Source organism: Monopterus albus, unplaced genomic scaffold (assembly GCF_001952655.1).
Source record: "Monopterus albus unplaced genomic scaffold, M_albus_1.0 scaffold12.1, whole genome shotgun sequence".
Classification (NCBI taxonomy): Eukaryota; Metazoa; Chordata; class Actinopteri; order Synbranchiformes; family Synbranchidae; genus Monopterus; species Monopterus albus.
This window is the reverse complement of record NW_018127892.1, coordinates 4,501,216-4,514,826: the sequence shown is the minus strand read 5'-3', so window position 1 is coordinate 4,514,826 and position 13,611 is coordinate 4,501,216. Positions and strand designations below refer to the sequence as shown.

Genomic DNA, 13,611 nt, shown 5'->3' with positions numbered 1-13,611 from the left:
ATCTGCTGCCGCCGCAGCTGCGGCCGCAGCCTCTGGCGGTGCAGCCGACAACTCCATTGAACATTCTGATTACAGAGCTAAACTCACCCAGATCAGACAGATCTACCACACAGAGTTGGAGAAATACGAACAGGTAAGTCTTTGCAGTTCCAGGGCTGAGAACTTCCAAAAGCAGCTTTTTTGCTCATATCTCTTTGTGCACATTTGCTTAGAATAACAGAAATTTTGTTCATTAATTCACCATGAGAAGCTTTAAATAACTACTAAATAGACTACTAGCCAGCTGAAATTTCAGTTTGTGCTTAAATCGTCCTATTAAGCTGTACTTAATACTTCACATCACTTTAGAACACAAAGAACAGCCTATTCCTTGCTTTAGCGAGAAAATTGCAGAGCATTGCATGATGGAGGAGAACACGCTAGTGGCTTCGAAAAAATTAGCTGTATTATTCACTTTGTTGTACTTGATTATAGAGCTCCAAAGCAGTGTCTCAGTCATGTGTGTTAAATGAAAAGTATGATCAGCTCGTTCACCTAGCACTTTGAGCCTGCCATTAAACACAGAGGCATTATGGGCGAAAATAGAAGGTGTAGCAGTGATGCCTCAGCAAGCCAGCGAGGTAAATTAGACTAATTTACTCCGTGCTCTCTGAGAGAGGAGGTGGGTATGTGGGGGCACACAACACTTCACCCGGAGTAAATGCATCTTTCTTAAGGGTGTTTCCTGGTTTTAATTATCTAAATGTAAATACTTAACGAATTTTACTCAGAGTAATGAGCTAAAGTGGGCACTACGTAAATGAGTTATTCTAATTAATCATGTGTGAACTACTGGTTTAGCAAAAAGGCTGTTTAAATTTCACTCTGCATTAGGGCCAAGCCAAATTGCAAATCAGCATTTTATATTCAAAGATGACTTCACCTATTATGTCAGCAATGTAATATGTAAACAGCACACTGTTGGAGCTTTTAACAAAAGGAGCTTGCATGCAATAAACTCATCTCCCATTGCAAAAATGCATGCAATGTTACAATATCAGTCAAAGAGTCTTCTTAAGTTGTAAGAAGATCACTGCTGCGACTTGGGACATTTACAGCACTCACTTTGGCTGTTTTTGTCTCTCTGTCTCTTGGCAGGCATGTAATGAATTCACTACCCATGTGATGAACCTGCTGAGGGAACAGTCCCGCACGCGACCCATCTCTCCCAAAGAGATTGAGCGCATGGTGGGAATCATCCACCGTAAGTTCAGCTCCATCCAGATGCAACTGAAACAGAGCACCTGTGAGGCTGTCATGATCCTGCGCTCCAGATTCCTTGATGCCAGGTCAGTGGATTATGTGTGTGTACTGTATACATATGTGTGCGTGTGTGTTGTGTATACGTATGTGTATCTGTATCTAGAAACTTTTGTTGCTTCCCTATGACCCATATAAGCAAATCCAGTCAGCGAGGTGATTTTTAGTCTGTGTGCAGGTCTAAAGTTTGTTTCCCCCTCCCCGTTTCTGGCACAGCACACAGTATGAGCACTGCAGAGATGCATGATTTTAATTATGTCCATGTTCCATGCATTATCCATTTTCAAGACAATCATGCCCTCACACCTGAGAGCAGTTAAGACCAAATGAAATGGGGACCAGGCCACTTGTAATGGATGGAGGGGAGGTCATCAGCAGGTGTTGTGGATTACTCTAATCACTAACGGTGTGGTGCAGTGTGGAGCTCTGCAGAGAGCAGCACAAGTTCTGGCCAAACAAGCCAAGTGGAAGCACATTTGCTGCCCAGTGCCCGTGTGAAGTGCAGTAAACAAGGCAAAATAAGCAAATGCTCAACAACACGATAAGTAGTGGCCTTGGGAGGGAAGGGGACTGAGATCTAGTTAGAGTTTGCTTGTTTCCTGCTGGAGATCCCTGGGGCTATGGCACTTCAGGAACAATGCTCAACTGTGCATGCCGTGATTTCTATAATGCACCGAGATGCACTCCGAGTGGGCTTTGCGCTCCATCACAAAGCCCACCCATCCGCTAAACTAAACTCTACACATTACACGCTTTGCGACCAGCAGACCAAATTAAACATTGTTTGTGTTTTGTTTGTTTGTATGTGTGTGTGTGTTTGTCAGTTTATTGGTTGGAGTCTGGTCTTCTGTGTGTTGACAAGACTCTTGGAGCAGGACACACAGTTCTGCTCCTGAACGCCCTTAGAGCCCACTCCTCATTATTTTCACCATTTATGTGTGAGATTGATTGTGCAATTTGTGCAATCCAAAATGTGCGAGTTAATGCTGGTCTCACTAACAGGCTTGCTCGGCCTTTCTCTCATTTTGCTCCCCACTCAGGAGGAAAAGGCGAAACTTCAGCAAGCAGGCGACGGAAATTTTGAATGAATATTTCTACTCACACCTCAGCAACCCGTATCCAAGCGAGGAGGCTAAAGAGGAGCTGGCCAAGAAGTGCAGCATCACAGTTTCCCAGGTGGGTAGTGCTCATCTAACAGTAGTTTGTGGGTAATCGGGGGGGAAGGCTAAAGCCTAGAGGGATAGTTACTGTAGGTCACACCGCCAAGACACAATGTCCTTAGCTAACCTTGACATTGTGACTGCCTAATGATGCTTCAGTCAAGACTGGTCCCAGTCAGTCAGAGCAGGGCCACAGGGAGGGAAGGCCTATATCATCTTGGCCTCAATCAAAGCATTATGCTGCCCTTCCTTAGCTGCCCCAGTGCTGGGTCCCCTGCCATTTTTCCCTCTCATTGTCATCCACCATGTGTGCTCTCTGTTGCCTGGTCAGTCGCTCACGTCATATACTGGGGAGGAAAAAAATGGCATCATCCATTACTTTAAGGAAAGCATTTAAAGTCTGGTGCTTCACAACACTGGATGATACTGGGTTTTGTATTTGTATGTTGGCTGTTAAAGTAATCTTGAAAGACTTGCTAATTCACAGCTCTATATTTGGACTTAAAGATGCGACTTTCCCACTTTATGCAAGGCATGACCTCCTTGTTGGGTAAACCTGAAGGCAATATCTCTCACACCTAACCCCCACATCCAAAGTATTATTATTCTGTGCTCTCTCTTTCTGCTATGATCGTGACTACTATTTAGGTTCTTTATTGTTCTATGGTTGTCCTAATGAGACACATTATCAGAGAAATATGACTCTATACATTAATCTGCCGTGTTTTTTATTTTTATTTTTTTCTGTGTGGGGACGGGGTGTTGAGGGGTATGTTGAGTGTAGTTATGAAGAGTCAGATACTGTAAAAGCCCATTCTTTTTTGCCTTCAGGGGGTGGGAAGCACCATCACAGTATCACAGGTATGTCATGACTTCTCCTGATCCACTGTTTTCATTTTTTTGTACCTCCTTTGTTTATGTATTTAATAGGCTCACAGTTTTCCACTGCACAGAACCTCCCTCCCCTTATACTACTGGATCAATGCTAATGTTATCATAAATTACAGTGTTTAAAGTTTGAATTTTTATGTTAAAAAGAGTGGATAAGAATTTTCAGCATTTACATCCCACCTTTAAGTAACACAAGAACACAGACTATTTTTTTTACATTACACCCTTGTTATCACCATATTATGTGTGTACAAATGTGTCACATGAAATGTTACTTCTTGATTACTGTTTACTACATTTGCTACATTTTTTTGTTTGTTGTAGAGTGTTGACTAATTGTGTGGTCTCTTGAATCTTCACACTGAGCTCTGAATTTATTTAACACCCCTACCCCTACCACCACCACCACGTGATCCCTGTATGCATTATAGCCGTTAAAGAAATGGCCACCGACCCTCACAAATGGAGCTCCACTCTGTTTTCTGAGTGCCTTGCAAAAAAGGCCACTGTACCAGTTCCCATGAGAACAAATCAGTCCAAGCAGAAATTAGAGGGCTTTTAAAAATTCACTTGAACTCATCTCAGACCCCATTAGTGGCGTACTCCTTGACAAGTGGAGGCCACGGCAGACATTCTTATTGACTTATTCTTAATGCTTTGGCTCATTTTAAGTGAGTAACAAATTCAGAGGCTCAACATGATGCCGAGTGTACCGTAAGTGTGTTATTCCACACTGTGCCCTGGCCTGTTGGAGTCACAGCCGCTCACGTGGCCACACTGAGCGGCTCAGCAAAGTCATTTTTCAAAGACCCCCAGACTCTTTTTGCAGCGCTTTGTTGATTGCACAAGCAGTTCATTAAGTAAAAACCATCCGTCGTGAATGGTATGCCAATATCAGTCTGCAGCTATGCTCAATACATCATCGCTGACGAAACACCCTGCATCATTTTAGCAGAGATCATTTAAAATGCAAGTGATGCACAGCCCTTATCCCTGAGAGCAAAGCCTTTTTACTTCTAGAGATCCCTATAGTTCTGACTCTAGTGTCTATTTTCAAACGCTGCAGCAACAACCTTGAACAAACTGAAAAATTATTGAATGTACACATTATCTGACTATGTCAGTGTCAGCTGATTGAACCCTGCTTGTTTAGAGCAAGTACTTGAAGTGTAATAACATAGTGACATTCTTACAATGACCTGAGTGGCTCTGTAAGTGCAGGATGCCATCTTATTTCCTTTGTCACTTTGCACACACAGTGCTAGACTCATGAATGAAGGTATGGGATGGATGGCTGTAGGTTGTGTCAGGATTTACAGAGACCACATTTAATATGATCAGTGTGAACAGTTTAACATTGACGCCAGATTCCGATGCAAAGCTTATTGTACATTATTCATATGTGCATTCATTTTCAACTGGACAACACTTGTCATTGCTTTCTATCATAGTGAACATAGAGAAATTAAGACTTGAATGCTTATTAATTGTTAATGCAGTCTGTATAATTGATAGTATCACAGCTAATCAGACCAACTTTGTATTGTATTTGTATTTAAGACATAAGGCATTATAGCCTCAGATATATGGAGATCATATACAGATCATGCATTGCTGTACATCAGCTGGCGAGGAGTATTGACCTGAAATAGGGAGAAATAGTTTGAATTATTAACTGCAGCTCAGCGACCTCTCTAGTGGGCAGCAATGAGTCTGTATGGTCATTATACAGTTGCTGCCTTTGAGGCTGCTGATGTCAGGTAATTCAGTCTCACAACCTGGTTTTCACCACACATAGAAGTCAATTGAATGCATGGCCTGCCACAAGATAAAAGGGAATTAGCTCTGTAGATTGGGTTGCGCTCTGCACCCTACAGTGTCGTGCATTTGTTCAATATTTAGCTGAACTTGAGAATCACTAAAGCCAGAGTTCAGTGGGCTGGAGAGAAATGTGTGTGTAGAATGGAGAAGGTTGGTGTAACATCCAGAGGATCTGATGCCAGCACTGCTGGGCCTGGTAGAATACAGTCACAACACACAGAATAATAAACCTGTTAATATTTCCTTAAATGATCAGTCTCATTTTACTATGAAACTGTAGGATTAGCATGCATCACTCCCACACTGGTGCACAGTACAGTAAAAAGCAAACTAGTTAATGATTTAAAAAAAGTCTTCATGTACAAACACTCCAAGTGACATTTGACATGATACATGTAGTTATGCTTATTACACTATGTGAATATACTGTTAAAAGAAACCGACCAATGAGCTTTACAAAACATTTTCTATGATTTTCAGGAGTTTGTGGGCACTTTGTGAGCTGTCTAAACCAGTAAGAATATTGCATCCTCTTTGGCTCTACAATCCACAATAAGCAGGTTAAGTAAAAAGGATGATGGCCAGGGCTTTCATTGCTTCCAATTAAACCTTGCTTGTTAGTTTAACCTCTAGGTAAACCCATCAAACAATTGATGTCAAGGAAACCCTGCCAACAGTGGGCCTCGCCTGAATGGTCATTAATTTTAATTGCCTAGATATTAAAGATTTAGAGCACAGAGACTTGCTGGATGGAAATGATCCGATGTCCTGCAAATCCAGTCAGTTTTTATGCCACAGCATTGGCGGGCTGCTGGGGATATTAAATTTTAAGCACATGGGTGGAAATTAAATAAAGTGTCATTAGGGGCAGCTGCTCTTTGGCTGGTCCAGCCATGGGCTGTAGGGCCTGAAAGGGGGGGCAGCAGCAGCACAGTGACAAGACACTCTAATTTATAGGACCATTAAAAACAAGCATCATCTCATTATTATTCCACTGTTATTGCAGAGCCAGCATTCACACATAAGGTTCACCCCTCATATAAGTTTTCAGTGTCTGACTGATGTCATCATTTCAGTTCAACAAAATTAGCATTTCCTACTGCTCTAAATCTGATTCTACCCAGTTTCAGACATTAATTTAAACCCAATATTTCCCCGTGCCTTAAGAGTTCAGTTTTACTTTGATAAAATATTTCTTTTTTAACACAGTTATAACTGACTGTTCCAATAATCTGTGTTTACAGCTGCATGTGTCTGCAGGTCTTACCTGAGAACTCTTGTTTTTGATCATTACAAACAAAGGTTGCTTCATAAATCATTGAGCATGCATGTACATACACACACACAGAGAGAAAGAGAGAGATATTGAATTTCTGTATTAAGCTTTATTTATTTTCACAATTAAATCACTTATGTAAACATACCCAGCCATTATTTAAGGGTGACTATAAAGTCATATGTATGCTTTAATAAGAACTTCAGTCAAATATGAACATTTAATACAGACATACAATGTTGTCCATTTTTATCTTTATGTTCAATTTGGCTGCAATCTTATATATAACAAGTTATGCCTCGATTTGTTAACTTTTACTTAAGTTAACAAATTGTGCATGCAGAACTATGTAAGGCATCAGTCACCTAGATTCACCCATCTGGAATCAGTGAACATTCTTTATAGGGTAAAATATGAATATTCGTATATTTCACTGTGGAAAATGTCAGCAGCCGTAACCTCAACAACCAGCTTTAATTTGGGAAATATACATAATACACTGACTGTAATGTCTGTGCAATAGGAGCCCCTTGTGTTTGAGTTTTGTCAGGAGGCAGAACTGAGAGCATGTCATACTCCCATCCATGAGAAGACACAAGTGGCTCCTGATTATGGCTTAATTAGCTTGTGTACCCAGCGGACATTACTGCAGGGGCTGGGAATTGGGTACTTGATGGACCCAAACATGACATCTTGAAACAATCACACTGCTCAGTGCACGGTGCTGTGGCTGCTTGATGTCTGACTCCTCTGCTCCTCCTCCTTCTGCTCTTCACACAGGTATCCAACTGGTTTGGCAACAAAAGGATCCGGTACAAGAAAAATATCGGCAAGTTTCAGGAAGAAGCCAACCTGTATGCTGCCAAGACTGCTGTAAATGCAGCACACGCTGCAGCCGCTGCAGTGCAGAACAGCCAGGCCAACTCCCCTACCACACCTAATTCTGGTAGGCACTCCTGCATATAGTCAACTAAAGATATGCCCTCTACCTCAGCCCTTAACCTGCTGCCTACCTGCCTCACTCTCTCATGCACCATTCACACTGGCAAGAGTGACAGGCTCTGCTCCCAGCTCGGGGATCAAACTGTCTCCTGTCTATAAGACAGTTGATGTCAAGCAAACTCATGCATAAAGAGTGCGTTCCTGACTTGTGAACCGAGAACACATGTATTTTTGGCAAAAAAAAAAAAAAAAAAAGTGAGAATTCAGAATGATGCCATGGGATTGGTTTTCCCTTGACTTTCTGTCAGCGTCCTGTCATTTGTAATGTAATGGTATGTAGTCCCACAGAATAGCAGTGCTTTTCTTGCTAAATAAAGAGAAACATAACTGCTGGGAGCATTTTACCTACAGTAATAGTTTTCTATTAAAATGACATCATATACAGTTCATATTGAATAAGACTCATAAAAGACATGAAGCTTTAAAGGGAATGCTTAGTCCGGTTTATTGAGATACAGTTTGTAATGCTGAGTTTGGACTAGGTTGACCTGCGTCGGGATGTGGTAAGCTTATGAAGTGGTCCCTTTTTCTTGCACCCAGGATTCCAGATGAAAGATGAAGAGTTTCAGCTGGATTCTGCAGAGAGCAAAAACACTCTTTTAACCAACATGTTTACTGGTACTGGTCTTTTCATAAGCTTCTTATTGTCCTTGTCATTTACCATGTGATACCTCCCTGCCAACGTTAGATTGGAAGTAGGTGATGTGGAACAATTGGGAGCTTAAGCAACCAACCACATACAGAACCGGTCCCCTTGTGCCATGTGATTTCCATTTCATTTGTGTCCACTGCATTCGTAAAAAGATCCCCTTCAGTCCCTCTGCATACCATCCTCTTCCGTTTGTTTCTTTACCTCCCTTCCTTCACCCCTGTAGTTGCTTGCTTTATGGGAGTCTTTCTTCAGTGTATTCGTCTGCTTGAGTTGGGTCTGTGTATGCAGACACGTGCGTGGTGTGTGTCTGCGTTATTTGTGCGTGTGCGTATGTGTGTCTGTGCTTTCCCTTTATAGCCCTCTCATGTATTCAGCTACTTACATCTTCCCTTTCCAGGTTCTTCAGGTTCTTTTAACCTCCCAAACTCTGGGGACATGTTCTTGAGCATGCAGAGTCTGAATGGGGATTCTTACCAAGGGGCACAAGTCGGAGCCAATGTACAGTCACAGGTAGGATCAACAATCAGGGACAGTTCCTGACCATCGGTGCAGAGAGCTGTCCTTGTCTTGCCTGTGTACTGAGCCATCCACAGTGCAGTCTGAAGCACATGAAACCAAAAAGAGAAAATCAGAAAACACGCTGCTCACGGGATGGCAGTTCAAATTACCGCAGCGAGGCCTCCGATAACCTCCAATTGACTCAAGTGTTTACTGACTATTTCGCTTTGGATGGAATATTTTGGCAGCCAAAATATAATCCCACCCCACTGCTATTGTGCCACAAAGCAATTTCCAGGTCACTAGTTTTCAACGTTTTGTGAATGCATTTGGCTTTGACTTGAGCTCTTTGGTTGGTATTGGGTTTTGGTACTGTGTTTTCCCCTTCTTTCTGTACTCTTTATTGCTGTCCTCCTGTCTCATCTTGTTATTGTTTGTTGTCAATGTCTTCCTTTTAAGTTTAATGCAGCTACACACTTGAAACAACAAAGTTACCATACACTTTTGAAAAAAAAGCTTATTCATGATTAAGGTAAAAAAAAAAAAACTTATTTAGAGCAGCCATAGTGTATGCGTTACATTATTGTCACTTATGCTTTTATTTTTGTTTATAATTACATAGCCACTGAATAACGTGCCATAGATTTGAGCATGCTAGTAATGTCAGTATGCTTTTTTTTTTTTTTTTTATTAGAAAGTCAGTTAGTGCAGTTACAAATCTGTGAGTACATTTGCTGTCTCAGAAGTCCCTTTGTGATTTCACACTACTTATTTTGCTTCACTGAGCATGTTTACAGTTAGTGTTGGGCTGCTGCAAGAAGCCCGGCTGACCAGCCTGTCCACCTTGTCTATCCCCTCAGGTGGATACCCTGCGCCATGTTATCAGTCAGACGGCAGGATACAATGATGCTCTCGGGGGAAACACAATGTACAGTCCACATGGCTTAAATGTAAGTACAGGTTTTATTGGTTTCACTGATGAGACAAATACATTTTAAACTGAAATATGCTGCATAGGTATATTTTTAATTCTTCTTACAGTGCATTGCAGTATATTGCAGGTACAGATAGACACAACCTTGCATGTGCCATATACCTCCCAAAGCATGTGTCATAAAATATTAGAGGCTGTATCTTGTCACCTTGTCACCTGATATGAATAAAACTTGCATTTAATAAAATGCATTACACAGCAGGGAAATGAAGCCTGCAGCTTTACTTTAATAAACATCTTTTAATACTTTGTTTGGCTCAACCCAAAAATGACAATGGGGGAAAAAAAGCTTTTCACTGCATGGTATCTGTTGCATTTTAGCATTTTTGAAATGCCTCACATAATTTTCTACAGCCTTATCTTTGTGATAAAATATGAACATGTGATCGCCCGCAGCCCTTTTCCAGACATGAATTCCATCTTCCTTGATGAGGTTTGATATGGCGCCTTTTGTAAAGCAGCGCATTATCTGAAGCTATCAGAGTAAAGATTAATTTCATTGATGAGAGATGACAAAGAGAGAAAGAGAAGGACGCAGAAATAGCATCAGACAGTTCTCTCTCTCTGCACTTTATCAGTACTTCAGTATTTACTCTCTTCATATTGTTATGCCTGTTGGATAAAATGCACAGATATTCACAGTCTAATATTATTTAAAGCTTAAACATCAAAAGTAATGTATTTATTTTACAGCAGTTCTTCTGTGATCAAAATTAACATATTTTATGTAAACAGATGTTCATGGCTTTTGCCAGTATTCAGTCATTTTGCTGAAGCCTTATTACTATAAGCTCTTTAGACATGTCAACTCCTCGCAGGATCAAGTGTTTTTCACTAAGGTTGCTCACTTCCATATGCAGTGTAGACCTGCGCCTACTGGCTCAGCAGAGCTCAGTGTGATCCCCTCTAACACGGTACCTGACTGCACCGAACAGCTAAAGAGTAATACAGTACTTCAATATTTTGAATGCATCAAACTGCAGCAAAGACCCTTTTCGTTTTGCTACAATCTTGAAACTGCCTTATAGATATATTAGCATAGACTAACCTTTAGCTCTGTTGGTGGTGACGTAGAAGGATCCAGTAAAGGCTAGGTCGTGCCTGGAGCAAAGCAAAGTCAGGCTGGTTCAGACTGGCTCTTTATGAGAGGCCCTGCCCTGTCACTTTCACTCAGCTCCCCCCACCTCACCTGGCCCGTGCCCTCCCTCTTCTTGACTGACAGGAGAATATGTAGCGACAAGCTGTCGGCTGCTGCTGAAATCTGCTTAGACACTGATTTCAGGGACTTCTCCCATTGGTCAGGACACGAGGCAAATTTGTTTCCAAGTGTGCCTTAGCTGATGCTACTGTAATGCAAAGAGCTCTCGGAGTCTGGTCTTATCACATGGCATCATTGCATCTGTAACATTTTCATATCACCAGAAAAAAAAAAGTTCTATTTCCTTCTACCATTTTTTTAAAGCATTGTGTTACATTTGGGGTATAAATACTTACCACCCTCACATTGTAAAGTCTGTATTTGTAACCTCAAACTGTGCCATTTGTGTCCCAGGCTAATGGGGGATGGCAAGATGCAACAACTCCATCTTCTGTAATATCTCCGACAGAAGGACCTGGAAGTGTGCACTCCGATACCTCGAACTGATCCACTATTAATGCATCTTCGCCTCTAGCTGGGCATGGACTCTTAAACTGGCTGACCAACTGCAGCGGATATTATAAAAAACAAAAACAAAAACAAAACAAACAAAAAAAAAAACCCCACAACCTTTTCACAACAGATTTGTTTTCCTGTACCTTAAAATCTCCCACGACCATGCCATTCAAATGACATCTTCCATTATAAACACCAAGTGTTTCCTGATTGTTCAGTGTTTTCTTTCTGTCTTCATAAATCAACCATAATCACTATGCTCTTATTTGTTTGTTGTAGAGGTAAGCACACACACACATACAAGTAAAAACAGCCCTCAGATGTTACTCAGTAAACTTTCGGGATAATTATCTCCTCTGAACTCAAAATACTTGATGACACTTTAACATGAAATTTTATGACATTATAAATGCCCATTTGTTTGATTCTTGATTTAATTACTGCTTTCCATTTTGATAATTAGATTCTCTTTCACTTTGTACAATACATAGATTAAAGCAGCTCTTTCTTTGACCGTAATGTGCTCGCAGTCTTGTCCAGCAACTCAACAATGCTAATGTTGACAGCTCAATGGCAGCTTTGTAGTTCCTTTCAAGATTTATTTTTGCCTTACAGCCGTATACATTAGTACAACGAAATGACTATTCAGACTCTGGAACATAAAGAAGTGTAATTGATTGCTCGACTATAACATCACACCATTCCATATTTTATAATTTGATGTTTAGTATGTACATATGTAAACATTATTTTCTACTGCTTATGGAAATCAACAAATCCCCCACAGTAGATCATTCTTTCATGGCACGTAGGAGCAGGCCCCCATTACACAGGAAAAGTTGTACATAATATAGCTTAAGAGTAATTATACACCCCACCAATCAATACACAGCTTTATTACCTCATTCAAATTCATACAAACCAGTCATTTCCAACCTTTCTGTAGCTTAGAGTGCTCACTTACTACCTCTAAACAAAACCTCCACCATAGGTTCTTTTGCCCTTATTTAATGTTTTTATGTAGTTATTTTGATTACATCTTGTAACACTGTAAACTCTTCATTCTCTATGTAATCTAATGTATATTTTAATCTTTTAATAAAATGCTGTTGCTGTACTGCAACTTAAAATGACAAAAATTAAAAAAATTAAAATGATAATGATATTAATGCCATGAAAGATAGACCGGGGGGGGGGCTGGTGGTCTATGGCTTTTATGAGCTGGTGCGATGAACATTGTTGATAAATTGACACCAAACAGTAAAACTGTTGTAAATACTGCAGAAAATAAACATTTTGAATGTTGCTCATCTTGTTACTAAATCATGCGAAAAAAAGAACAAAAAAAAAATCACTATAAAACTGTAATGCATAGAGGTTTCAGTATTCACAACTGTAAATTTCCAGCTCTGTTCAACAGGGTGCGAGACTTCTTTTCTCTTTTTTCTATTGTATGTGATTCTGAAACTGAAAAGTCATGACAAATGATTTGTGGCAGTGATTCCGATGTATTAAAGATGTTTAGTGTTACTTTCTAACCAGACTACACCCTGGACTGAAAAGTCTTCCTTGTGGTAGTTGTGTAATTTCAAACATGAATAAACCTTTTGCTTTCATGACAGCAAGGTGTGATTTATTTCACGTTTGGCACTTTTGTCCATCATAAACCACCAATAAAGGATTTTAATGGAGTCTTGCACCTGTCCAGTAACATTAACTTCATGCTCTTCTAAGCCATTTCTTTCCTCTCATCAAGGAACAAATTACACATATTGGACAATATTTTAGGTATTAACATTTCAAATAATTGAATGTTGAAACTGCATTCACTATAAGCTCTGTGTGAGGCCTGTACAGTGCATTCTTCTGTTCCATACCATGGGTAGAAGGTAAAGAAGACCTAACCTGGTTTGCAGCTACTGTGGAGCTGACATAGTTAGTGCAATTAACTGAAATGTCAGGCACTTCTAATTCAGGCTATTTTGTCTGTCTGTTGTGGAAAGGCTGCCTTAATGGATTATTGGTTAACAATTCCACATGGAAATTGACAGCAATTTATTCTCATTTTCTCAGCAGAGTTCTTCATTCCTGTCTTCCTCCTGTGCTTGTGTCCACTGTTTGTGTCTCTCAGTCTTGGACCCAGGTTTTTTTTCTGTTTGAGTATATGCCATTGGAACACTGTGTTTGTGCACTGCAGCAAATAGAGGAGATCATTTGATACTTCTTAGTGTGTATGTGTTGTATATCTGTGTGAGCAAATGTGCACGTGTTGTGATTTCAACATAGGAGTGTAGATAGACAGGTGAGAGTGAAAAGAGATGTAACAGCATAGCACGAGTTTAAATCAAGTGCAATGCACAGACA

The 13,611-nt window shown here is 40.5% G+C and overlaps 1 protein-coding gene across 1 annotated transcript in view; it reads left to right on the top strand.

Moving 5' to 3' along the window:
* pbx3b (pre-B-cell leukemia homeobox 3b) overlaps positions 1 to 12,868 on the top strand; it is a 56,369-nt gene extending 43,501 nt beyond the window's left edge. The window contains exons 4-11 of the mRNA XM_020590585.1: positions 1 to 133; positions 1,138 to 1,328; positions 2,340 to 2,475; positions 7,228 to 7,393; positions 7,990 to 8,067; positions 8,499 to 8,611; positions 9,460 to 9,549; positions 11,146 to 12,868. Coding sequence (XP_020446241.1) covers positions 1 to 133; positions 1,138 to 1,328; positions 2,340 to 2,475; positions 7,228 to 7,393; positions 7,990 to 8,067; positions 8,499 to 8,611; positions 9,460 to 9,549; positions 11,146 to 11,238 — 1,000 coding nt within the window. The 3' untranslated portion in view covers positions 11,239 to 12,868. The remainder of the gene's footprint in view (positions 134 to 1,137; positions 1,329 to 2,339; positions 2,476 to 7,227; positions 7,394 to 7,989; positions 8,068 to 8,498; positions 8,612 to 9,459; positions 9,550 to 11,145) is intronic.
* The last annotated feature ends 743 nt before the right edge of the window (positions 12,869 to 13,611 follow it).